Source organism: Astyanax mexicanus, chromosome 1, assembly GCF_023375975.1.
Source record: "Astyanax mexicanus isolate ESR-SI-001 chromosome 1, AstMex3_surface, whole genome shotgun sequence".
In the NCBI taxonomy this organism is placed as follows: Eukaryota; Metazoa; Chordata; class Actinopteri; order Characiformes; family Acestrorhamphidae; genus Astyanax; species Astyanax mexicanus.
This window is the reverse complement of record NC_064408.1, coordinates 100,719,662-100,744,292: the sequence shown is the minus strand read 5'-3', so window position 1 is coordinate 100,744,292 and position 24,631 is coordinate 100,719,662. Positions and strand designations below refer to the sequence as shown.

The following is a 24,631-nucleotide window of genomic DNA, read 5'->3' as shown; positions in this document are numbered from 1 at the left end:
CAAACACACTGCCCTCTCTCACTGTAACTGCCTTTCCAATATAAAACAGCATTTCCCTCAAAGCTTTCTGGAGTTCTTAAGCTTTATGTAGCCTGACACACTACTGCAATACCACAGTCCTCTAGCTCTTAATAAAACCACTTTCATCAGGCATATTCAGTATTTCTCCAACAGTCTTCACTGCACCAAATGATGAGGTTGTGGGAGTAACAGAAGGCATGTAAGAGGATTATGTAGCTTTTAAATTATGAAACATAAGGAATGATTTTTGATTAAGGACACAAAAATAAACAGTAATCAGAGAGATGGAAATGAGGTGATTACTTGCAGGATTACATTCAAATATTTTAAGGAGCATAGACATTAGATCATAGAAAATCATACAATTTTAAATATTTCCCTAAACAGAAAATGAAAAAAATAATATTAATTAAAAGATAATATGGTGTGACACAAGCAGGAAGCATAGCCTCTAATCAAACGGGAATAAACATTTATATAAACCCTAAGTGTTAATATTTTACACTTTTAAGATGATTAAACAGAAATGAATTAAGGGTTCAGAAAGGGCTTAGCTTTTTTAACTATTGGAGTCTGATAAAGTATCTAAATATAAGTTTATAATGTTAGAGAAAGTGGAGCAAATCAAATGCAGGCTAAATGTAACAGAGGCTATGTTCACATTACTAGCATGAAGACACTCAAATCAGATTTTTTTTTTTTTTTTTTTGCTTTTATGTGATACTGTGTAAAGTTTTTTTTCAGATTTGATTCACATTCATATGTAAACCTAGACTGTATATGTTCGTAGTCATGTGGAATTAATGTGAATGGTTGACTGGAGTATATGTCTTTTTTCTGTATACGTGTGATTTAGCCTGTTGGTGATGGGTGGCAAAGTTGTCATATTAAAGCCTGTTCACTCTGAATTAACTAGTTATTACTAGTGTTACTAGTTATTACCAGACACACAATACCAGGCTCTGATCTCTATTAATGGAAAGAGAACAGAGGGAAAAAAGCAGGTCGAGTTATCAATTCAAACATATTTTAAATAACTGAAAAAAACTTAAAAGCCTATGAATCAAGGATGCACAAAGAAACATGATTTTCAGCTAGTTCTGATCTCCACTGGCCTGCTTTCTATTGAAGAACTTCCTCTGTAAACAGTAGGGCTGGCCCGAATAGCGTTTTTTGAGCTCCGGATATTCGGCACTGATTCGAAGCGAATATTCAAATATTCGTTTTTAAAAAAAAAAGCAAATCACGGCCCCTTTAATCCACTGAAAAATGTTCAATTTGCTCTGACCGACGAGACATATTAACCCCGGATTTTTGGTGTTTTTATCCCGGATTTTTGTGTTTTCACCCCATATTTTTTCTGTGTTTTTAGCCCAGATTTCTTTGTGTTTTCATCCCGGAATTTCTGCTGCCCCACACCGAGGCTGCTGCTGCACGGTTTCTCCGCTGCGCAAGCCAGCCCAGTAAATTGCTGTTTGTGTTTTCACACTTAGGCTATTTGCTTAAAAAAACAAACAAAAAAAACGTTTGTTCAGGAAGTATTTTATATTCTTAAACATTGTTAATTATATTAGAGGACAGTCATTGTAAACTGTACTTGGTCTATTTCGGTTAAAGGATTGTGCAGGGCATATTACTGATTTTGTATTTTTGCACTTGGGCTATAAGCTCAATATTAAATATTTCGTTTGTTTAGAAATTATTTTATATTTTTAAACCATGTTAAATTATATTAGAGTAGAGGAAAGTCATTGTTAATGACGTTATTGTACTTGGTCTATTTCGGTTTAAGGATTGTGCAGGGCATAGCCGTATTACTGATTTTGTATTTTTGCACTTGGGCTATAAGCTCAATATTAAATATTTCGTTTGCTTAGAAATTATTTTATATTTTTAAACCATTTTAAATTATATTAGATAAGAGGAAATTCGTTCAGACATCATTTTTGTAGGCCAGGCTTTTGTAACCGATTTAGCCCCTACTGTTGCCACATTACCCCTTACGTTTTATTATATAAATCAGTTTCGAAGAGCCTGCATTTTTTTTTATCATGTATAATAGAGGTCTGCGCGAGACTGATTTTTAAACCCACTCTTCCACGCTCACGCGTTTCTGTCTCGTTACCGCGCTGCAAAAAAATTGCTTCTTTTAATCCCGCGCCCGCCCGCCACATACACATTTCTGCCGCTCCCGCCCCACGTTCCTAATATAAATTAAATAAACTACATTTAATGCTTCAAATTTACTTATATATTTATTAAAACAGCAGCGCTGAATAGTGTGGTCCCGTTCCTTACCCCAGTCCAAACACCATCGGTGTGTGCGTGTGTGTGTCGGTCCATCCTGCGCGTTGAGAGTTTTCTTTAGGTTTTTTTTTTTTACAATTATTACAGTTTTCTTAACTATTTATTAATTTGCTCCCGCATCGTCTGGATTAAACTCCCGCTCCAGCCAATAACAGTTCAGTTCTGTCCCGCGCGCAAGATATTCTGACGGGACCCGCGAAAACAGAAGTGGTTAGAGTGAGGTGGAACTCTGGAAAGGAGAAAAAAAACGAATATCCGAATACCAAAATTAAAAACCGAATACCTACTCAACGAACGAATATCCGAATACCCGAATATTCGGGTCCAGCCCTAGTAAACAGACACTGTGTTGAGTGTTGCGTGAACCTCAATTCATATTTCAGCCAGTGACCAGTCTCAGCATTCCTGATGTTCTGTCTGAGGCAATGTGCATAAATGTATCAGTGAGCACATGCTTGCATGTATCAAGAACAGATTAATTCACATTACAGACAGATATCGGTCACTTACATTTATGAACGTAACACATCAACAACGAAAAATTGTTTTAAATAATGAAGCTTGTAATATTAACCCAACCAGTGAGTTCATGTAGCATCATATAGACCATATACTGCATCCAAATCAAAGGGTAAGTTTCAATTACTGTGTTACACAAAAATGGAATGCAGAAAAAGCCCTAAGATCAATTTCCCCTATTCCGATGGGTGTTGTGAACATTACCTGAAGTTTAGGGCTTGCATGTGCATGCTGTTTTGCACTGAACTGCTGCCACATGATTGGTGAATAAGATTATTACCTAAAGCATACATGTGCATGTGTTTCATTAGACTGCCCAGTGTATACAAATAAACACAAATCTAAATGTGTTTCACAATAATTACATTACACAATAAGTACAGTATATTATTGATTCATCATACAACACATGAATATATTGTCAATCTTTTTTTCAGATTTTTTCCCATTTTCTCCCAATTTGGCTATCCAATTGTCCCAGCCTTTGTGTGTCCCTATCACCAGTAGTGCCTGCGAACGGGAACATGCCACCTCCAACAGTCACCCCTTTTTTCGAGCATCATTGCGAAGCGAAGGAAAGCACAGCCACTAGGTTCCGATACGTCCGCTCACAGATGCCTCGTGCCGCCCGGCACCACCTGTTAGTCTGATGGGGAGAGAGCACCATCTACCCACCCGGAGGGAGCAGGGCCAATATTGCTCCCTCTGGGCACCGGCAGCTGATGGCAGAGGTACATGACCGGGATTCGAAACTGCGACCTCCCGTTCATAGTGGCAGGGCATTAGACCACTGGACCACTCTGCGCCCCAACGTCAATCATTTTGACTGACTTCAGTTTCGCTCACTTATAGGAATAAACCAATTTTTTATTAATTTACGCTATTTAAACATTTTTATGTCCGATGTCTAATTATTCTTAATAATTCAAGGCTGCTCTTTAATAGCTGATGTCTAAAAGTATTGAGAAAAAGCATTATTAGGCTATTGTGTTATCATTATTTTAGTGGCTTGAATTAGTTTTAAATTACAGTTACATTCAGTCCTGTCAAAAGTTTAGACACACCTTTTATTAAGTGTTTTTTTTTCTTGTTATTTTAAAATATACTGCATTTTAGATTAATACTAAAGTCACCCAAACTATTTAGAAAAACATATTTATTTACTTAGTAAACTATTTTTTTTAAACAAACCAGAATATATTTTATATTTTAGATTCTTGCTTAGATGACAGCTTTGTACATCTTGGCATTTTCTCAGTCAGAAGAAAAGAAAAAACTTTTTTTTTTTTTTTTATAAATTTATTAAATTAAGAAACCTTGAAAATATCCTCAACTGGATTCGCAAAGACAATTAAAAACATTATAATGAAACTAACACTCATCAGTATTGACTTCAGTATTCATTTACAATGAGTCCAAACTTTTGATTGGTACTGTAATTTATATTAGAACCATGCAAAAAATGTATTGTGACATGTCTATTCCAAATAAACAAAAGGTTGAAAAATGATCAGAAATGTCAAGAATATAGGCATAACCCTGAATAGTCTACTACTGAGAATCTGTAATTAGTAAAAGAATTCATGTTGAAAGTAATGGACTCATTTTAAGCCCACAACACTTATCCATGCTGGGCACTCGTCTTAATTTTGCATTCCACCTCAGTCCACTACCACAGGCTGAATTTTTCTCCTAACAACTCCACAGACTCCTCGGAGAGAGAGAGCAAGGTGATGTAAAGAACAGTAATGGGACTCTTCTAAAATATGTGGCCTTGCTGTGTGCTCCATTGTTCTGCAGATATTCAGCCACACATAGTAGATCAATATTCAGTACGAAGCAACCAGGCATTCAAATAAGCCTTCAGCAGACTCCGCTGCTTCGGGGTCGTTCCACATGCTGCTCACCTCGTGCCTTCATCTGCAGATGACCTTCGGCCCAAAATGAGATCCAGCAAGGCTCTGTACTGGAGCAGCTTTTCAGGGATAATGAAGACACCTGTGTGAGTGCTCTCACTTTTTCCTGCACTTACCTTTTACAAGAACAAAACCTGACCTCCATACACATTACTGTACCAGGGCTTATATGTGAAAAGCTTTTCATTCTAAAGATGAAATTCACAATTAGTGCCTCGATATATAGGACACAATTAACCTCTAACTGGTCATGTATTGTGGACAGGTCAATCATTTTCACACTACAGTGATTCAGGCCTATTTTTTGTACTGAATCCAGTACAACCAAATTGACATCACTACAGAAACACAACAACAATGCCAATATATTCGGCAACTTTTTAGCACTTAATTATTGTTATTTTTTTTATTTAATTCACTTTCCTTTGTTTTAAACAAAATCAAATATTTTGATGTTGTTTTCTGGCAGCTTTTGTCATATTAAATCACATATTGCTTACTTGGCTAATTTTAAATGCTGTCAGTGCTACTGAATGGAGAAGGGTTTGAAAGAGCTGATTCGTATTTGTGAGCTGAGTCTATTTATCTGACTCCCTGAAATGAGTTAGAATGGCCTTCACAGGCTGTGTCTTTACTGCACAATACGGTAAAAAAAGCTCTGACACTATGATCTATACAATACGCCTTGGGATTTCACAAACACAAGCTGACTTAGCATTAAGTTGCCGGTTTAAATCTCAGTGTGTAATGTTGATTTAATTTGGCCTGGTAATGCTGAACAAATGAACTGCAAACATGCAACTTTTCTGTGGACAATACAAATGGTCTACTTGGGTGAGTACTGAGATCCTTGAGAGGAGGTGGTTTCGTTACAGCTTGCGTTGAACTCTTGTGGTAAGAATGTAATATGACCTTGATCTGAACCGACTATTAAATATACTCCTCAGGGTTAAGGTAAACGACTGTTCAGGTGCATTTTAACATGTCAGAAAGATAATTACTACAACGATGAGTCAGCACTGTCTCTGCTGCTGTTCTAAGCTAAGCTGCTTTCACACTGAACACAGTATGTGCAGCGATCACCACTCACACTGCGCTTAATGTGCAGACATCCCATTAAGACACTGTTTAAAAGGGCAGTAACAAATGTTCAGCTTTACACTGCACAAATATATGCTCTGGTCTGGAACACAGGGCCTCCTTGCTATGTGTACTTGCTTCCATGCCAGGCCTTTCTGGCCAATCAGTGGAGACAACGAGATCACATGGTTTGTTGGGGTGTATTTTGGTACGTTCAGGTTTGTGCCTATGTGAAAGCAAACCAAACCAAAGAGGGAACATGCTCCAAATAAACAACCTCTTCAATTGATTCAGACCAGTGAAACAAACTACAGGTGTGAGGTCCTTAAAATCTGAACACCAGGAAGCTAAAGCCAAGGAAGTTAGCAGGTGATAGGTTAAAAGCTAAAAAAACACTTGAGAAAATGCTCTTCAGGGAAAGCACCTCTGGGTGGGCACTACCTGGGAGGCAATAATTAGAGATAGTGTCCACCAGGGAAGCATTATTCAGGAAAACATTACAAGTACTGGCTAAAGGATAAGTGTATGCTCCCAGGGAGAGAGATGCTACTTGGTGGATAATTACTTGCCCTTTCCTTTATAGAAAAACTTGCATGACACAGCCAGTGCGGTGTAATGGAGATAATTTGTCAGGCTAGGGAGCACAAAACGTCATTTATCACAATGCAGGATAACAGCATCAAGCTGAACATACAGGCTACTACCACCATGTGTGCATACCTGTTCATGTCTCAACTATCTCTCCCAGTGTGTATAACTATGAACACTCTAGTGCACATGTGCCAAACACAGACTAAGTACAAGACTTACAAGTTTTAAACAAAGTATACACATACAATGAAATCTGACAATTACAGGTGAGAGGCAGACGACAGACACATGGATCCACCGGTTAAATAAAACATGTTTTCTGCTAGTCTGTATTAGCACACAAGTATTAATAAAAACAGCCTGAAACATTATATCTGACACATTTATCTACCACAGAGGGTTAATATCTCATCCTCATTCACCACACAGAGAGGGCAACAACACTAAAGAACTTTGAATAATGTTAACATTCTTGTTACAGTACTAAAAACAAAGCTAAGTTATTATTCTTTATGAACCCAAGCAGTGACAAAAAAGCCAAATATAGCAGAGTTCATAAAATATTATTTACAATCCCACCACAAAAAACAGTTATTTTCATTCTGTAGTAAATAAGTGTTGTAAATGAGTGTTATACTGCATTTGGGCATTTTTTCACACAAAAAAAAATCCAATATCTTCTTGTCTGTCATAAAAACAACTTATAATTCTCAAAATGCATTTTCTGGCATCTTTAAGTGAGTTGCAAGATGTTTTTGAGCATGTATTTACTGAGACGAGATTGGCGTCAGTCAAAGTCCTGTGTTTGTTAACAGCATTAGCCGAGAATCTGTCGTTCTAAACTAATGAATTTAACTTCAGATAAAAAATAAGAAACGTCATTGATTCATTCACTGTATTTAGGGTAAGTGATGCATTTTGTTCATTTTTATTCATTGTTCGTTCCAGCAAAGCATTCAAACCCTTTTTTGGAAGGAAAGCTCTGTTAGAAGCATTTCATCAGGCTTACTCATTATCACAAGAGGAGGTACTTGTTGTAATAAGTACATCAAGGAGCACGACCTCCCACTTAGTGAATTAAAAAAAGAGTCAGAGATTGATATGAAACAACAGTGTGGAATTCTAATTAATTATTCACAGACAGAAAATGTTACAATTACTCATTTCCTGTGACTGTTTCCTGCTCCTCCTCACCATCATCTCTGCTCCAGACTCAAACTGCTGGAAGCCTGGGCCAGCAGATAAATTACTGTACACTTGCTGGCAAAGCAATTCAAAAGTCCATTTAGCTAGTTCATCTGCTTGCAAAGGGAGTGCATCAGTCAAAGTCATGCATAAGCAAAAAGCTTTATATAAAGCAATGTTATGTAACAAGCATGTGCCTCAAGATCTTTGATTCACAGCTTTAGGGGCTTACAAATAACAGAATTATTCTAAACTGATCAAAAATGTCTCAAACTACATGTACTGATAATTACATTAAACTCCCTAAGAATACAGTATAGCTGCTCCTCCACACAAAACAGCATTGATCACATACACTATATGTGCAAATGTTTGTGGACACCTCTTATAGTAAATGCATTGCAGGTGCATTTCAGGTTTGCAAAAAAAGTCACACACATTTTGTCTCTGTAGAAAAGTATTGTCAATAGAATAGAACAGAAAAATACAAACCTTTTGAAACATCCCTAATTCCCTAATCCCTAAGAAAAGCCCCCAGCAATTAGATATGGATCCTGTTCTGTATTCTCTGGAACTACTGTGGGCTATCAGATACTTTTAGGATGATTTGGGGATGGAATGTATGTGGGCACCTACTCTTTTGTTGTTTTCTCTGAAATCAACAGTATTAAAAAATAATTTATCCTGATTTTGTTGGAGTAACTGTCTCTAATATCCAGAGAAGACTTTCTACTAGAGTGAGGATTTAAATGCATACAGCAACAAGAATGTCAGGATGTTGGTGTACTACAACAGATAATGCCACTACCTGACATTGAGCTACACCATGTGGGAGACTGGGGTTCAATTTCTGGTCTGGGTGACTATGGTGTGCTATGAGAAAGACTCCTAAATCATTGATGGGCCAAATCTGTTTCTACAACTCCCACCATTTTAGGCACATGTTCTCACTATAAGTAATTTTGTATGTATGTGCTTCTAGTGTGTATCTGTCACCACACATATTACAGAAATAGGCCACATTCCATCTGTCTTGTCTTGTCTTAACTTGGATAGGAGGCTCAGCTAAATGCTAAAAAATATGTAAATGCACTCACAAACCCACCTCATCACAAACTCCCCAACTTCTCTCAGAATTACTGGATGGAGTTCCAACAGGTTCATGTTAATCTGCTCCAGAGAGTTCTATTTTATTGACATTACTTCTCCACAGGTTCTACCCAATATGTTTGTGTGTATTTCCATATCTGTGCCATCAATGGGTGCAACATGAAATAGCTAAATGCATTCATTTGGACACAAATCAGTATTATGAGAGCTTTTGGCAGATATATAAATGTCATACCTGGATAAAAAAAAAAACATAAAATATGATAATACAGAGGAAGAAGAGTCACCACCTACCTGCTTGATGGCTTGTAGAAGCTTCCCATAGCTGTAGATGATCACAAAAAAGGGAAGGATGAGGCAGAAGAAGAAGAGGCAGATGATGTAAGACACATTGTTGGCTGTCTTAGCAGCCCAGTTCACACTGCAGGTAGTGCCCGGCCCCTCGGGGCCATAGCGGCTCCAGCCGAACAGCGGGGGCAGAGTCCAGATCATGGAGTAAATCCAGGAGAACGTGATTCCCATGATCACTTTTCTGTAGTTGGTGGAGTCGGCCTGTGTGGCCCCCATCATTGTGCAGTAGCGCTCATAGGACAGCACGGCCAGGGAGATCAGAGACACGATACCTGTGCCAACGAGACAGAACACCACAGACATTTGTGCCTCCTGGAACTCAGTATTGTGGCTGTGCATAAAAGCAGGCTCTAGCCTACGTGCACAGGAAAAATCTATGCTGTCAGCATACTTTCAGAGGGAAGCCGCTCGGGAGCTGGAAATACACTGAAATGCAATAAAACTGTGGCTGATGGAGAAATACACATAAACCCAGTGGGTATGAAACGAGGGATTACAGCCTCATATCACCTGGTATTGCACATCCTGCTTCCGTGTCTCCAGAGGAAGCCTCTCTCTCTTTCTCTCTCTCTCTCTCTCTCTCTCTCTCTCTATATATATATATATATATATACATATTTAAAGACCTTAGCTGATCCAAATATAACAATTTTCACAAATTTACTGTAATATTTAAACTAAATTGTGTTTTATATGACCTAGAGAGCCATTTTCCTGTAGCAGGGCTTGGTCTAGTCACAGACTACACTGCCTTTTAATGAAAAATCTGCTTTCAGAATGCAACGCAGTAGAAGACAAGGTATAATTATTGTACAGAAACTGATGCAAAAAAGTGAAACAAAATTTGTGATACAGATTACCCAAAATGTACCTCAAAATAAAAAACTGAGATTATAGCCATAGCGAGAAACTCCTCCCAATAATAACCAGAACATATCAGCACCATGTCTAGTGTCACACACAGAGCTGTGGAGCAACTGAACTGTGTTCTCTGGAAAAAGGGCGCCCCAGACAATATTTTTTAATAAGTTGGAGTCTAAAGGGATGGTTGGAATGGTGATCATTCAATGCTGAATGGAAGACACTAGTGATGCATGATGATATTGGAAGTGCTGTTTTTTTTAGAATCATTGGCATTAGCAATTAGCAATTGGCATTAACAATATGTCAACCAATACTTGCTGACGTATTTATTGTATGGCAGAAAAGTACCAAGCAATGCTGGCTGTGCTACTTTAAAACGCAGTGATTTAAGCTAATTTTTATCTAATTTTATTAGTTTTAAAGTTGTAAAGTTTTACCAGGGCATTAAGTCTCTTTCTAAGTTATAAATGTGTATATTGTCATTGACATCAGCAGATTTACACATGTAATAAATATCAGATATTAGCCTTGGCCAATAATTCCTACATTGGTGCATCCCTACAAGACACACTCAACCTTTTAATGCAATGAACATGCATGTGTCCCAATATTTGTTTCATATAATGGTCCATATAACAGCAAACATATATATTTAAACAAAGTTTTCTAAAAAGAATCTGGCTTGTTGCAATTCTTAAGTGGATAAATTATAGTCATGCTGTTCTCACACTTAATTCCTGAGCAAGAAGTCCTGCAGTGTTTTAGTGCCACTGTGATTCAAGCAATTTATGCTTCTGTGCATAAGTATGTACACATTGCGCCTTACTTTATTTCTGTGGAGTGTAAAACAGCTGGGCAGATACAGATCCATGGTTTTGCCTAAACCCACATAATGAATGGTACAGAAGTTGAGAGCCCTTTAGGAACATTCCATGAAGGCCAAATTGAAATAGCTCAATTGGCACAGGGTTAATTTGGACTACTTTAACTAGAAGTAGGTTACTGGTGAGACAGATATGCCTGCTCCTATTACTGCCCTAGATTGAAGGTTATAGACAAAGGAGCCTCCAAGTTTGATTCCAGTGGAAAGACTGGTTTATATCAACACTTTGTTGAATTCAATACACAGTATCAACATATTCTCATAGCAACTGTAATATCTGGTGCTCCCTCTCTCCCTTTTTCACTCAGAGCAAAAATAAATAGAGTGACTTATTTAATTTTCTCCCTAAGCACTTAAACTATCTCATAACAGCAGGAATAATCTCACAATACGAGCACTTGGCACAGCTAGATTTTCACACTGAAAAAACCTGAGAGCTCATGTGAGATATAATATCAACACATTAATAATTAAGCTCAAAGGGATCTCTTCTTAGAGAGCTGAGGAGTGTGAAGCACACAGGGGCTCTCAATACGCTCCCAAATCTGAGCACGTCCGGCTGCTCTCTCTCTCTCTCTCTCTCTCTCTCTCTCTCTCTCTCTCTCTCACTCTTTCTCTCTCTCCTGGGTTTTTCTGTTCAGTTAGACTAATGTGAGGAAGGAATGTCGGAGTATGGCTATGACCCCAATTCCAGAATCATTTATAGAAAATGATCTATGTCATGTACAACACGCCACATGTTGCTCAACAGCTGTTACCACAGTACATGACCAGAATCTATCAAACCTAGAAAATAAATTGGTCTGATCTGAGAGTCATTTTTCTTACTGGTATTTGTAGGCATAATTTGCATTGCTTACATACTAACAGCTTTATCTTATTTGAACTGTGAATGCTAGTGTTACTAAGATATAAGCACAATTAGAATGTTAGGATCTTGCTATGGTAGGGCGATAGTTTTCAAATATATGAGCAATTTTCAGTTACGATTTAGATTTTTTAGCACTTACATAACAAATGAATTTCCGTTACTCTGTTTTTTTTTTTATTCTTAGCTGTAACAAAGAGCACAACTTAGAGCTATCGAACATGCAAGGAATTCAAAATTCAATTTAAGTGTTTAAAAAATGAGTTATTATTAGTTAGTTAATAGATATTTTTGGACAATGCTGATATTTATTGAATTTTCTGTCCCACGTTAAATGATGACAACGTGCCCTGGCATATTTTGTGCAGTCATAGATATATATATATTTTTTGTACTATACTTCGTGAAGTACAGGAACACACTCATCCATCCTATTTTGAAATGCTGTGCTTGAAATAAAACATTTAAAGAAAGTAAACATTTAACCAAATTTTTACGCTCTATAAATATATATAACAAAATTAAATACAACAACCAAATCTGACCAACCATAAAACACAAGCAAAGGTGTCTGATTTCTAAAACCTTAAATCCCCAGTTTACTAATGTAACTTAATAGAAAGTAATACACTATTACAATAGTATATTCATTATAATGTAATCAGTGTAAATCAGACATATGGCCAATTAATGGGTTAAACTGTAATATTTTTATATCTAACAGTATGTCTAAGCAAGGAATAACTTTATACCTATTTTTTGGGGATCTGTGGTACACTGACTATACTGACTATGGTACTAATATGAATCAGGTTACTGAAAAACACTAATAGCTCACATTAATGTACCTGTCATGACTGGCTCATTGGGTCCTTACACTGACAAGAAGCATGTCTGCAGAAATGTGACCATAGCTTGATTCCAGTCATCATGCTGAAAATCACCCAGGGAGTCGTGAAAAATGACTGATTCCTGGACACTGTCTCCTCCTATTCATTGCTGGAAAGATGCAAAGAACAGCAATTTGCAAATGGGCGCCATGCCTATTTTCCAGTATTGCCAGGTGCTTTGGGAATAATACAGAGATGTGCCCTTGATTTTGATGGCTAGTACCAGTGCATTTGCAGTGTATTGTGATGGAAAGTGGAAAGCCTATTCAGACAGAGCAATTTAAAAGGAACAAGAATCTAGAGAAACATCCTCATTTTTTGCTTTATTCAAAATTGTACTTGCAGTATTTAGATGGGATTTTTTGGCCAAAGCTCTGAGCGAGTGTCACTGAATGACAGTTCTGACAGCTTTTTTGGCTTAGCTCTATCATATTCTCAGACTTACACTGGTTATTCCTACAATTTAATTATAATTTAGTCTTTTTGCAAGTTTTTTATGTAGTAACTAAATATCAAGCCTACATGTGGACCTACAAAAGACAAATTTTGTAAAAGTCAATTTATCCTGTGCAAACTGAAGAGTTTTTTACTGATGTTTCCTCAGCATTACATAAAAACAGTTTACTGTTTGTTTGTTTGTTTTTTCGGATAGTAAATAAAATAGGATTTTTTTCTACATTGCACCCTTGCATACAGACTCTGTGTACAACACAATGATTAAATTATGCAGAAATGCCGATAAATCTACTGACATTCTCTTTTAAATGCATAATCAGACACTTCAGAAAAAAATTATATAAAGGGAGTCGTGGTCCCTTAATTAAAACGTTACCAGACAATGCTATAAAAAATAGCTGTTACAAAGGCTTTTATAGAGACTTCCTTTAAATTTATTTTGTGCTTTAAATTCTGAGGTTGCACCTGACTGAGACGTCATAATCATGTTAAAGGAACTGATGTACAGACTTTATATAACCTTCTAGAAGAAGCAAAGCACTGATTATGATTTTCCAGTTTACACCACAATGGGTAAATTGCACCTAATCAGTGAAATAAGTTAGTGCCACTTTAGAACAAGAGAGTCGCATGTTATTAGTCTCATTAGTCTCTCACTGATTGGAGTGAATGAAAGAGTATCTCCAATAAGTACCCTGTTTAGTCTTTAGCATATGTGAGGACCACATCAAACTTAACAGTCTCTACCTGCCAATATCAACAACATACTCAAAGGAAAAAAAAGTTATCACTTCAAAAACCGGATGAGAACTAATTCTTAAAGAGGCTACTGCTTGCATTTTAGAACAGTTCTGCTCTCAGTGTATAAGATTGTCTATGAATCCACTCTCTTTAGCTTTTTGAGTTAATGACTGCCCAACTGTCTAGGCTGACAGACCAACTGGCCACCATCCACCTACTGCTACCTGACTCAGACTAGTTGCCTTACTTCATTACCAACTACATTATCCTGGACTTCAATTGGCTGCTATTATTATTGATATTGTATTGTTAACCATTAAACAACAATTATTACTTTCATTATTCGTACCATCACTATTATAATTACACATGAGTATGTCTGAGCATAACAACAGATTAATATAAAGGTACATCGACTTTTTATCCACAGTGTATAAGATTTTTTTTTTTATCCCTGTGTGGGATCTGGTTCCTCCCAATGTTTCTTGTTCTAACTTTGAGAGAGTTTGTCCTAATTATTGGCTAGCTCATTGGGCTTTTCTGCTTTATGGTTTGTTATTATTAAATTTTTAATTTGAATTACTTTTTTTAGCTTCTGTTTGGAAAGTAATTTCAAGACGTGGTCCATATTTTCTGCACTGTTCATTTTGACAAACTTATTAATACATAACTGACAGGTGTCAGTCAATCAGATAACATCAGTCTTGTCTGGAACAAGGTCATACCTAAACCTGCATAACAGCATGTTTATACTGCATATCCTCTAGAGATCAGAACAGCAATATAGCTACAGGGTTTTGCAAATAAGAGTAGCTGATGCTGCTAAGCATTTTTTTTGTCTGTCAAAGTGTGTAAATGCTTACTTCACCATATTCACCATCTGCTTCGATTTTTTCCATTCCACCTTAAACGGTGCAGCAGTTACATTCTGGAGCTCTGGTTCTGAGAGTGTTAGATAGGTGCACTATTTAAGATGAAATGGAACATTTTAAGAGGCCGGTGAAAAATATAGATGATAATTTACACTTAAAATCTCCTAATGTCTTTTTATTTCGTTCTGTTCAATCAGCATTTCATAGGAATATACAATATAGTAGGACGTCTCGCCAGAACAGGTGCACTATTTAAGGTGGAACTGAAAATTCTAAAAGGCAGGTGAAAAACAAAGATGAAAACTTTGACCTCACATATATTACCTTTTGTTTTATTTTGTTCTGATTTATCATTTAGATAGCTTTTTTTTATAGAAATATACAATACAGTAGTAACGTTACGTCTCGCCGGAACAGGTGCTCAGCTGCACTGTTTAAGGTGGAATTGAATATTTCGCAGCTAAAAAAATATATATATTTGGATAGCTAGTTAGGTTAACTTTTTAGTTTAGTCGTTAACGTTAGCTAACTAGGGTTACATTATTACATAAAACATATAAGCACGTTTTAATAACCGAAAATGACTTAATACATAGTTACCAGCTACGTTACAAAGTCCAGTTTCTTCATTTTATTTCAGGTGCTAATCTAATGCTAGCTAACTAGCTTAACCTCACTAGGTTAACATTAACTAAACTAGCTTATAAATAGTCTAGTCCAGTTTAAGATAAATTTAACACTGAGAAAACAGACATGTTGGTAGTTAATATGTCTTAAACGATAACTATAACGTTAGCTACAAATTCACAGAATGGTTATGAGACAAAAAAGCGAGAAACACGATTAAAAACAAGCAATTTAGCTACCAATACTAACTCAATTAAACCTTACGTTAAAATAACGTTATATTATTTCGTATCTGACCCTGCCTCCTTAAATAACGGTCATAATTTCGAAAAACACGCTTATAAGCGATGTACTCGATGTTGGTCCAGCTTGGAAAAAAGTTAAAGGCATTTTCACCATTTCTTTACTCACCAAACCCAAGAAAAAGCACAGCTCCGCGGCTCAGAGGCGTTAAAAGCTCGGAATCTCACTCACCCAGGAAGGAGTTGACGAAGCCGTACCACACGCAGCCAGCCCCGCCGATCAGCCATCGTCCGCGCGTGCTGGCGGCGAAGCTGAACGGCGTCCCGAGCACACACACCAGCAGGTCGCTCACAGAGATGCTGACGAGCAGGCAGTTGATGGGAGAGCGCAGCAGCCGGTAGCGGCAGAACAGCACGAGGACCAGCGCGTTGTTGACGAAGCCGAAGGTGCCGATGAAGCCGAGGCACACGGCGACCACGAGGTGGCCGGTGGGGCTGAGGGTGTGGGGCGGCGCCGCCGAGCCCCCCAGGCGCCCCGCGCCCCCGTCACCGCCGCCGCCGCTGGCAGAGCAGCCCGCGCAGCTCAGGCTCACGTTGGACTCGAGCATCGCCGCGAGCCGCCCGGTGTATAGTCCGGTTAGCGCTTTAGTGTTGGAGTTCTTATTGTTTTTCTACTTTTCTAAGTTAACTTTTCACTTTGCTGAGCGGATCAGCGGCGGAGTGATCCATCAAGTTCCCCCTCGAACCTGACAGACACTTTTAATAGAGGAAAACAGCAGATTTCCCTCAAACACCCATCTCTCTCCCCACACATTCAACTCTTACACACTTAGTTTGTCACTAAATCAAGTTTATTAGCATACAAATGAGTGCAAAGTGGTCTGAAGTTGGGGGTGTGGGGGTTTATTCGGTGCTCCACCGTGTGGCAGCTGAAGCCCCTCACACTCGCATCGACCTGCAGCCTTTTTATCGCTCCCCGCCTACCTGACGTGGATGGAGGCAGCCTCAGAAACACGTCTCCATTCGCCTAAATCACTGCTAATATCATTTAGTTTTACACGGCCTTTTTAGTACGAATGGGTGACTCTGATAGTGGTTGAGCTGATAGAAGATAGAAAGCCAGGAAAAATAGTGTATTACACAGTAGGGGTGGGCGATATGGCCCTAAAATAATATCAAGATATTTTATAGTAGAGCTCTGGAAAAAATAAAGAGAACACTTCAGTTTCTGAATCAGTTTCTCTGATTTTGCTATTTAAAGGCATATGTTTGAGTAAAATGAACGTTGTTGTTTTATTCTATAACATTTCTCCCAAATTCTAAATAAAAATATAGTAATTTAGAGCATTTACGTGCAGAAAATGAGAAATGGCTGAAATAACCAAAAAAGATGCAGAACTTTCAGACTGTCACATCCTGGTCTCGTCTCGTGTCTCTGTGTGTCTTCCCCACGTGACCTATGCTATAAACTACAGACAACATTTCTAGCAAGTTAAATATTGTCATTTAGAGCATTGATTAGCAGAAAATAAGAAATGGTTGAAATAACAAAAAAGATGCAGAGCTTTCAGACCTCATATAAAGCAAAGAAAAGAAGTTCATGTTCAGATATCAATATTTGGTGGAATAACCCTGGTTTTTAATCACAGTTTTCATGCATTCTGGCATGTTCTTCTCCACCAGTCTTATACACTGTTTTTGAAAAATTTTGTGTCACTCTTGGTGCAAAAAGTCAAGCTGTTCAACTTGGTTTGATGGCTTGTGATCATCCATCTTTCTCTTGATGATATTGCAGAGGTTTTCAATTAGGAAAAATCAAAGAAACTTATCATATACTTATATATCTCTTATAATTTTCCCAGAGCTTAAAAAAAAATATTCCAAGAATACATTACTTTAACAAAATGAAAATGGACATTTTATGATTGCACACAATATGATATGGCACACCCCTAACAGAGATATTAAAAATACAATAATTTGATCAAATTTGTAACAGAAGTCAGTGATCCAGTATGTCATGATACTAATAACTGACATTTATTACTCAGGAAAAAGTATAGATACTAGGGTTTAAAAATAATGAAGTATCAACTCAAGCTCTTACTCAAGCAAAAGTGTAAAAGTACTGGTTCAAGTCTACTAAAAGTATAAAAAAAGTAATGTAAGAGGAAAAAATGCCATTAAGGACAAAAGCTTAGGCCACACCACAGGAGCCTATAGTGAACTAATGCCCTTCCCAAAACACTTTTATCTAAAAGCCAAAATGACTATAATGTTATATTAAAATAATAATGTTGAAAATGTTGGCCTTTTCTACATTAGCTATTGCTCTGCCTTATCTCTCTGTACAGATTTTCTTTGTTCTGTTATTTGTTTATGCTGGCCAGTTTGACCAGAGCAGGATGGGTTCCTCGTACTAAATCTTGGTTCCTCCTAAGGTTTCCTCCTCCTAATGTGAGGACGTTTTTTCTTGCCACTGTTGCCACCATCACCTTGCTACTGTTGGCACTATGACTGTGGTGCATACTCATAAAGCTTGAACTGGTATCTCTGTAAAGCTGCATTTGTTGTAAAAAGCACAATATAAATAAAATTGAACTGAATTTAATAGTTTCAGATGCATATATGACCATTGAACATGAATAGATTTTTAGTACAATACAAATATATTAAAGAACCTTAGTTGGGACAGTTTCTGCCATGGACATACTAGGCTCTGCAGGTGCGATGGATTGTGTACAAACCAATAATGTGTCAGAACAGCATATGTTTATAGTTCTCATTCAATCACAATCAATTTCACTCTTACAGTAGAATACAAATATTTATAAAACACACATTATTGCTGTCATGCAAAAAACATTTTTAATTAGATCTTATACTCTGTCCACATATACATTTAATAAGAGTCAAAATCCCTTCTGTAGTTAATGAAAACATTCAGTAGACAAATTAAGTGTTCCTATACAGTACATTATACTCTGCTGTAGCATAATTTGAAAGGAAGTTGGAAGAGCATTGTTTACTATTTTAAAATCTTTAGATGAAGGACTAAAATTAAATCTCTCACACAACTTCAAACACAAAAACCTTGTATTTTCAAAATATCAATCTATAGTAGTGTCTTTTCTAGTGTAAAAATATTTTATTTTTAAGTAATATATACTGTATACACTGACATGCATTAGAGGAAAGGAACTAATATCTTGTCCCATGACCATGATGGAATCTAAAGGAGCAGCGGGATATGCTTGTGGCGTCTCCTGCATTGAATATGGATTAATGGATTAATGCCTTTTATTTACACATATAACACTGTGAAATGTTTGAGGCAAGTTAAATGCTTGCACATCTTCAGAAATGGAATGCCTCGTCCATCTGGCATTAACATGCTGTTATCCAATTACTTAAAAATAGGCTGAGCATTTTATATAGTCCCTACCAATCTTGGCCTCGTCTCATGTCTCTGTGTGTCTTCCCCACGTGACCTGTGCTCCCCTGTGTCTCCCGTCTCAGTACTTTTCCACCTGTGTCTCATTTGTAGCTCCGCCCCTTCTCCAGGTGTTTCTAATTATAGTGTGTTTCCTGTTTCTTTAAATAGCCCTCCTCTGCCACTTTGTCTCCGTCGGTCTTTGCACCTTCCACTGTTGTCTGTCTCTCTGCGTTTCTGTGTTGCTTAAGCCCTAGTTCCGTGTTTATTCCTAGTTTGTTTCCCTTGCTCCTTATTCTGTGTTTTTCTGTTTATTTCTAGTTTCCTGTTTTTATCCATTATTTTTCCTCCCTTGCCCTGCTTAGTTTAGTTTTACCTAGTTTAGCTTCTTGTTTATTTCCTTGTTTAATTCTAGTCCTTCCCTTGTGTATATATATCCCTAGCCCTGTTAGTCTATTTCTTGTATCTCTTGTTTGTTTAGGTTTATGTTATTTTGTTTCACTGTTTATTTTGGTTATTGGTTTTTGGTTATTCGTTGTTTATTTACTCCCTGTTTATATATATATATATATATATTAAGTACTTCTTGTTTGTTTAGTTTATGTTCACTAGTTCCTCTCGTTTGTTTTGGTTTATTATCTTTGTTACGTGTTTACTTGTTTCTTTGTTATTTATTTAATAAATTATTTATTTATTTCGCCCTACGTGCACTTGTGTCCGCCTCCTCGTCTCCCTGCCTGGGTCTACGTGACACTGATGAGAAATATGACAGTATTGTGTTTTTGTTGTGATTATTCGGAGGCTGTGTTCATTACTTCTGAATTAAGTAAAGAAAAATTGAATTTGTCCATGGGTGCTCAAACTTTTGCATAAAACTAATTCAGGAGAACTGATTATCATCTAAACAGGCATACCTGACCTCAATAATGCACTTGTAGCTTAAGGCAACTAATTTCTCACAGCAGTGTAAAGAGGCTTACCAGAAAATTGGAGACAGCAAAAAGTGTAGATAAAATCTGTAATAATAACTTTTATTTAAAAAATCAATAATAATAATAATTAATGCAAACAACACACACAAACATTTAACAGTGTTGTCAGTGATGAATTCTCCTTCATACTGATGATAAAATGTATTTTTAATCACTTGATATTTGCATGCACAGTGTTTTGCCTTGTTCCACATAATTGCTCTAAAATGAAGATCATTTCCAGTTCACATCATGATTCCAGAGGCACTATATTGCTGTGTGCAGAATGGACTATCATGAGGCAAGAAGTGTGAAGAGCACTGAATCCCCACAGACTTCTGCTGAAATTGAAATGTTACTGAAATTGCGTTTAAACATGTTGAGGAGAGTATTTTTCTGCATGAATGAGGCAGCATGAAAAAACGTGTCCTTAGCAGCTGTAATTTAAACTTTGATTCATGAAAAAATGGAAATATGGCTTATGGGTACATCAGCATGCAGTTCACTACTCTTCCTGTGTCCTCTGCAGTTTCTCCAGGCAGTTTCCAAGTTTAATGCTCAAGTGAAAGTCAAGCAAACTGTTCATATCAGATACAGAAAGAGTGGTCTTTTGTAAGACAGCTACAATGTTTATATAAACTGCTAAAAAAATAAGGGAATACTTTATTATCACATTATGACACAAAGTGAGTTAAACCTCAGGGATATCAATCAATTTTAACTAGGTTCTAACTACGTATATATATATATTTTTTTTTTACTTTTAAACAACACCATCTAATAGGGCCAACAAATGGACTCACAGCAATGCAAAAACTTTTAACATGTGCCACCAGTTAGACCCTAAACAAGTTGATATAGTTCATGCATCAATATGATATAACATACTATAATATAATTTTATAACAATATAATATAATATAATATTATAATTAATTTAAATATAAAAAGTATTTTTTTTTTGCTGCCTTTTCTTTTCTTTCAGCGTTTCACATCAGATCAATAGCATTTAACACGAGAACAATTATATCACTTGTCTGTTTACCCATCCTGTGACCAAGAACCCAACATCAAAGACAAACACATTACTGTATGACCACCAGGCAGTCCATAAACTGATCTCTCTGACAGAAGCTATTTATGTGCTGACTTGCTGTGTTTGACTCTGACTTGCTGAGGTCACCTCCCTTTGACCTCCTATCTCTCCACAGGAGCTCCACGACTGATAGACATCAGCAGGTCATGGCACCACATTGATTAGCAAGTTTGGACCACAGCATGTGCCTGGAGCCTTATCGTAGATGCAGGCACTGAGCAGAACTGCTCATTACGGCCGCCTGAAATATAGACAAAATACTGGTTTTGTGAATATTCTGCTAAATATTAGAATATGTTTAAAAAACAAACAGTTTACTGAATCAGTATTAACATGATTATATCACTATGAATTAAATTGGCCAAAATGATTTTCTGTCATGGTGAGCACAGAATTGCAGGCACGTGCAGATACTGATAAAACAATACGTTTATTATAAAAATAAACAGATGTAAGACGTGGTTGATACAGAAAATGGGTAATCACCAGAAACCAGAGCAATGTAGACAAAACCATACCATAAACGAGAGACAGTCCAGAGTTCATACACGAGATATCCAATGTCAGAGGTAATCCAAGAGGCAGTAGTGAAAACACAGTCCAGGTGATACACAGGCAATCCAGTATCAGAGGCAAAGGCAATAATCGGCGTCAAGAAAACAAAAGCAAGGTCATACACAAGATAAACTGAGACAAGAGATAAAGTAACACTTTGTAAAGAGGAGAACCTACAATACGCGGTGTGGGTGTTTGTGTGGAGTGCTCTTATATAGTGCCAGTAATCAGTATTCGGGACTTCCTGGAGGAAGCAGGTGAGTTGTCACGTGACCAGGTGAGTGCGTGATGTCAGCGGGTGGTGCGTTCTGGGTAGTGTAGTTGTTGACCTGAAAACCTCCATTAGAGCTGAGTGTGGAAAGGACAGAGGAGCTAACAGCACCAGACGTGACATTTTCTTTTGTTTGATTATGTATCATGAATAAAACATGAAAAACATTTATTAATTAATGCAGCCTTCTGTAAAATTTTGCTAACGCCCATTTTACTGTGTTTTTTTTTTTCAAGAATTGCCTGAAGCAATCACCTTTCTACATGGTAGCACCCATTTAGCACCATCTTAAAAACACTATTACTGTACACCATAACTCCCAGTTGGCAACCACCATGAAAACCCCAGCAACGAACTTTCTATATTCCATAGCAACCACCTACTAAAATTTCAGCAATCACCTCAAAAGTCATTTAACAACATCATTGCAACAACCTGGGATACCATAACAACCACTTAACAATTCCATAGCAACAACCTAGTTACTAATTAGCAACCACTAAGCAGTACCCTAGCAACTGCCTGGAACTAATTGCACAAGCATAATATAATTATTTCAGGAAATGCACATTTTTAATAATACAATTATTCAATTTATAATATTATGGTACAATGTTTTGTCTAGTTTTTTATTTTATTATAGACTCAGAGCTGGAATGAGACTTAATTTCAGACCAGACATTGTGACGCTAATGCTGTTACATTTTCATTCCAGTGTAAATAAAAAAATAGGACAGAGCTCATCATTGATTGGTTCAATTATGCATTGGTTTTAATGTAACCATTAAGGCTTGGCAATGCTGTACCTGTATAAACTGTGAGGTTATATTATGTGAATGAGGCTGAACAATAGCCAGTGTGCTCATGGCAAGGCAATGTAAATGATAGGAGTTTGAGTAAAGCCTGATAGTGGGATGCATTGTAATAAGATTCATTGACCCACACTGTCACATATGTACTGGGAAAACATAATAGAAGGCATTACCACCTATAGTGTACAGCAGAGTGGATGGTAATGATTGTGACTTGTGGCATCTGTCTAGAATTGTTAGTGAGAGCAGACAACAGACAATTCACACTAACAGACACATCCACATTTAGTGAAGGAGAAGAAGACCCCACAAGCTAAAAGGAAATCGTCAAGTTTAATGGCAGATCACTAATAGCCAAGAGAAATTCTGACCATTTTTACATGCCTGTAAATGCTGTTTCCACAAGAACAATAAGAATATTCATGAATAGTGTGACCTGATTTTACGATGTTTACTGATGCATGGTTGCATTTTATTTCAAATCTTGTAAACATATGTATTATAAACAATCCCAAGTGTCCTCCTTTGTAAAAAAAAATAATGGCTGTTTCAGGGCAGTTTACAAGTGAAACATGAGATGTTTCCTGGTTTCCAACACCACTTATCTTGGACTGGTTTAGGAACAACTGTGTTTTACCTTAGTGCTTGGTGAGAGTAGATGTTTGCAGTTGAGGAAGAGTTCAGAAAAGAAACAATTGAGCTTTATTGGCAGTAACCCGCGTGAGCCAGCAGCTCCTGCAGCGTTCACATATCAGTTATGACAATTCTTTAAACAGTACTTTATGAATAAAGGATTGGCGCTGGAGCTTGTAGCTCATTAGGAAAAAACCACCAGGGTCAGGTTCGTACAGTCCTGTGGATTACCTACAGAGATTGGCTTTGAAAGGTGCAGCTTCCTTTCTATGAGTTTGTAACGGCTGTATCATTGTGACATAAAATCTAATTAGCAATCACAGCACCAATCGAGATAGGCAGTTAACTAGACTATTATTGTATTTATGATGCCACTCACACTCAAAAACCTGCATCTGCCAAATGGGATATAACAGAGACACTGTCCTTTCCCGTGAAGGAAAAAAACTCTGAAATTTTTAATAAAAGTAAAAAAAAAAACATTATTCCAGGTAATGTTGGAGCATTTCTATTGTTTTATTAATCATGACATGTTGACACACTATAAAGAACAACTGTCATGAAGTTTGAAAATGATCTAGTTACACAAATGCATGTAAATTCATTGATTGGATTTGATTGGAGTTTTTGGAATATTGTGTGCTTGGAAACATACTTAATGAGACAATATGCTCCACTGCACTTTCATATTAAAACACCAGTTGCCCTACACATGGTGTCAGTATTTTAAATGACAAGCAAAGCGACATAACAGTTTGTGAGTCTTTATTTCTCTGTCATATTCTTGCCCTTTTCCCTGTCATTTACCTTCTGTGCCCATGTTGCTCAATGTTTGTTTACCTTACCTCCTCTGTGTAGTCGTGTGTGTTCCTCCCGTGTCTCCGCCTTAGGTGGTTTCACCTGTGTTTCATTTGTAGCTCCGCCGCCCTCGTTACCTGTCCCCAGGTGTTCCCAGTTTCCTTTCCCGCCTTGTGTATGTATTTATAGTTCTGTGTTTCCTGTTTCCTTTCTCAGTTCTTTTACGTCTTCCCATCTGTTCGGGATTCACGTTTACTTGGTCTCAGTTTACTCCTGGTTTCCTTGTTGTTTTGGTTTGGTTTACTGTTTGTGCATTTGCTCTATTCTCCTTCCCTGCCGCAAACATGACATTCTCGTATTTATGAATAAATGTTATCTGAAATTTAACCCCATCTTTATCACAGTTTCTAATCATACGCAAGGAAAATACATTGATAAATTTCTTTGTAGGGGTAAAAACATGTAAACCTTTATAAGGAGTTATGGGGTAATTCAAACCAGGAGTCAGCTGCAAAAAGATGAAAATCAGGTGTGACTTT

The 24,631-nt window shown here is 37.2% G+C and overlaps 1 protein-coding gene across 1 annotated transcript in view; it reads right to left on the bottom strand.

Annotated features, from left to right (window-relative positions):
* Positions 1-16,601, bottom strand: part of tmtopsb (teleost multiple tissue opsin b) — a 63,024-nt gene extending 46,423 nt beyond the window's left edge. The window contains exons 1-2 of the mRNA XM_007252338.4: positions 15,756-16,601; positions 9,024-9,352 (exon numbers count right to left, since the gene is read on the bottom strand). Coding sequence (XP_007252400.3) covers positions 9,024-9,352; positions 15,756-16,131 — 705 coding nt within the window. The 5' untranslated portion in view covers positions 16,132-16,601. The remainder of the gene's footprint in view (positions 1-9,023; positions 9,353-15,755) is intronic.
* Positions 16,602-24,631: the final 8,030 nt, after the last annotated feature.